Below are 2,469 nucleotides of genomic sequence, written 5' to 3'. Positions count from 1 at the left end.
AGCTTAAAAATGAAGTTTTTGCCCAAAAGCTATTTTTGACTTAAAAACTCTATTTCTCAAACGTAATTCCAAATAAACTCTTAGTCTCTTTAATTCTTTTGACAGTTGGCTTGTTGTTAAGATTAATAGGAGCACAAACCGTCGTACTCACAACATAGCTCATTGGGCTACTACTACCAATTTGACTGGTAGCTTTCCCACATATTTATACAACTTGTTGAATCTCCCCCTTAATAGTGAAACAATCCCGTTGCTCATGGGGGTGTAAATCTGGCCAATTCAGCTAACCGGTTTTAAAAGCTATTGGAAATAACTAGTAACCGGACTAGTAGGACACCCAGTTACCGGTGGAAACCGCGTGTGTAAAAAAACTGCTAAACTAAGTCCAAAAGTACACTCAATACCTAAAATACCCAATTATTTAAAAATCCTTATTACCGGTTCCGGTTTTTAAAATTGACCAACCGGCTACCCTATTCTGGTTAGTGGTTTTAGCTAATAACTATTAATCGGAACCATTTACACCCCTACTTAGTAGCTTTTTGTGGCCTCCCCTTTTGACAGGCCATACATTTGCTGTTTTGTTTAGTATTGTTTTGTTCTCTTGCTTGTTCCATATCTCATCTATAAATAAATAAATAAATAAGGTACAAGAATAACAGGAGATATAGCCGAAGTGCCAATTCTTTCACTTTGATTAGCAGAAACGACCAATCTATCAAGGTTAAGAGTTGGTTGGTCATTGAAATTTCAGTTTTGCTTCTTCTATTTTTCTTTTGTTACTAGTTTATTTAAGGCAATAAGGCATGCCACATATGGGTTTTCGATCTTGCCTAATTGCAGTTTGTTGGTCGACAAGAAAGGTGAAAATTTTAAGATTTTTTGCTATAAACATCACTGACTATTGGCTTCTACAATACCCGTACTGTAACTTAGGAAAAACCATAGTTACATTTGTGGTATTACTCTAAAATAACTAATTAAGTTATAATCGGAGATTTCTAAAATCATTAACAAAAGTCAATCTTATCTAGTAAAAAATTAATATGAAATTTAACACTCACGAGCGCCTTTATAATTTACCAACTCAATATAGAAAATTCTAACGTGTTACAAATTCAGTCCTAAATTTTAGATTTATGTGAATTGTCGCAACACTAAAAACATTGCATATTTGTATTGGATCAAGAACTTCCTGCATTGTAATTAACCAATAAAAGTAGAGCATATATATTGGAGCATTTTATATGTAGACATAACCACTGGCTTCAAATGAAAGTATTTAGAACAGCATCATTGTAATAGATTCAGAGGTCTTATTGTTTCCAAATCTCATCAAACACAGCCGGTTACATACCAGAAATCACATACAAGTAGGAAGGAATTGAAAATCAGGTGCGATAATTAGCTGTTAAAACTCTAGAAAGACTCATCGATGTCAATCTTGATAATCTGATCGTCCTCGAAACGATCCTTCTTTGGTGGAGCCGGAGCAACCGGTGCCTTTGGTGGTCCTCGCCCTTTGTTCTTGTTCCTTGGCCTCGCCTAATTGCATTTCAACGGAAAATATTAAAAAAAGCACAAATTTCACAGTAGGATAATACGAATAAGCGATGATTAAATTGAAGAAGCTCACATTGCCAAAGGAGTGATTGAAGCGTTTTCCTCTGGCCGTTTTCCTATCACCTCTGCCGCAGTACACTGAACAAGCAGAATGAGAAAATTAGGGCAAGACACACGCACACACAAAAAGAGATTGGTAATCGAGTACCTGAAGGGACTGTAGAAGGAGCTGCGGAAATTGAGAGAGAGGAAGGCGAAGAAGAGGAGAGCGATGTGCCGAGGGATTCGGATTTAGAGAAAGAAATGCGAGAAGAGAAAGTTAGCGACTGGGAAGACATAGGAGGAGCTCCGAGTACCAGAGAGGCCATGACTGAGAGCGAGAGAGTGAGTCACAGAGAGAGAGATATGGGATAAGGTTTTAAGACGGCTCAGCGAACTTGGGCCTGGCTTTATTATATGGGCCCGAAGGTCACGCCCCAGAATATGCTTTAGATGAGAAGGTAGACAATGTTATCTTTAATGTGGGCTGTAGACCCTTGTTGGGCCATAGAAATCTGAACCAGACCCAAAAAGTTGGTCCACGAAGTGCAGCAATTTCCCACTTTTTTATCGTCCGGTGAATTTTGGAAAAGAGGAATGTTAAGTTTATAAACAAATTTTACGAAAAAAAGCTTTTGCAACATGATGTGGCACAACATGATTGGAAAGAAGATAAATTCAACTTTTGAGATATCCTATTATATTGTACCACATCATGTTGTAAAAGTTTTTTTAAAAAAAATGATTAGAATATTACAATTTTTATTACTGTCCTCTTGTAAACTCATGAGACAGAATTTTAATGGTAAAAAAAATTAAATAATAAAATTTGAAAAATAAATTTAATTGTTAAGTAGCTAACGTTGT

At 36.3% G+C, this 2,469-nt stretch overlaps 1 protein-coding gene across 1 annotated transcript; it reads right to left on the bottom strand.

Moving 5' to 3' along the window:
• Positions 1-1,273: 1,273 nt before the first annotated feature.
• Positions 1,274-1,961, bottom strand: LOC132161896 (small ribosomal subunit protein bTHXc). The gene is made up of 3 exons (XM_059572115.1): positions 1,772-1,961; positions 1,637-1,701; positions 1,274-1,545 (listed from the first exon to the last, which is right to left on the bottom strand). Exons 1-3 carry the CDS (start codon positions 1,929-1,931, stop codon positions 1,420-1,422), a joined length of 351 nt encoding a protein of 116 aa, XP_059428098.1. The 5' UTR covers positions 1,932-1,961; the 3' UTR covers positions 1,274-1,419.
• Between the last annotated feature and the right edge of the window lie 508 nt (positions 1,962-2,469).

This window comes from Corylus avellana, chromosome ca9 (assembly GCF_901000735.1).
Source record: "Corylus avellana chromosome ca9, CavTom2PMs-1.0".
Taxonomy (NCBI): domain Eukaryota; kingdom Viridiplantae; phylum Streptophyta; class Magnoliopsida; order Fagales; family Betulaceae; genus Corylus; species Corylus avellana.
The sequence above is the reverse complement of the archived record's forward strand: the minus strand, read 5'-3'. Positions and strand labels throughout refer to the sequence as shown.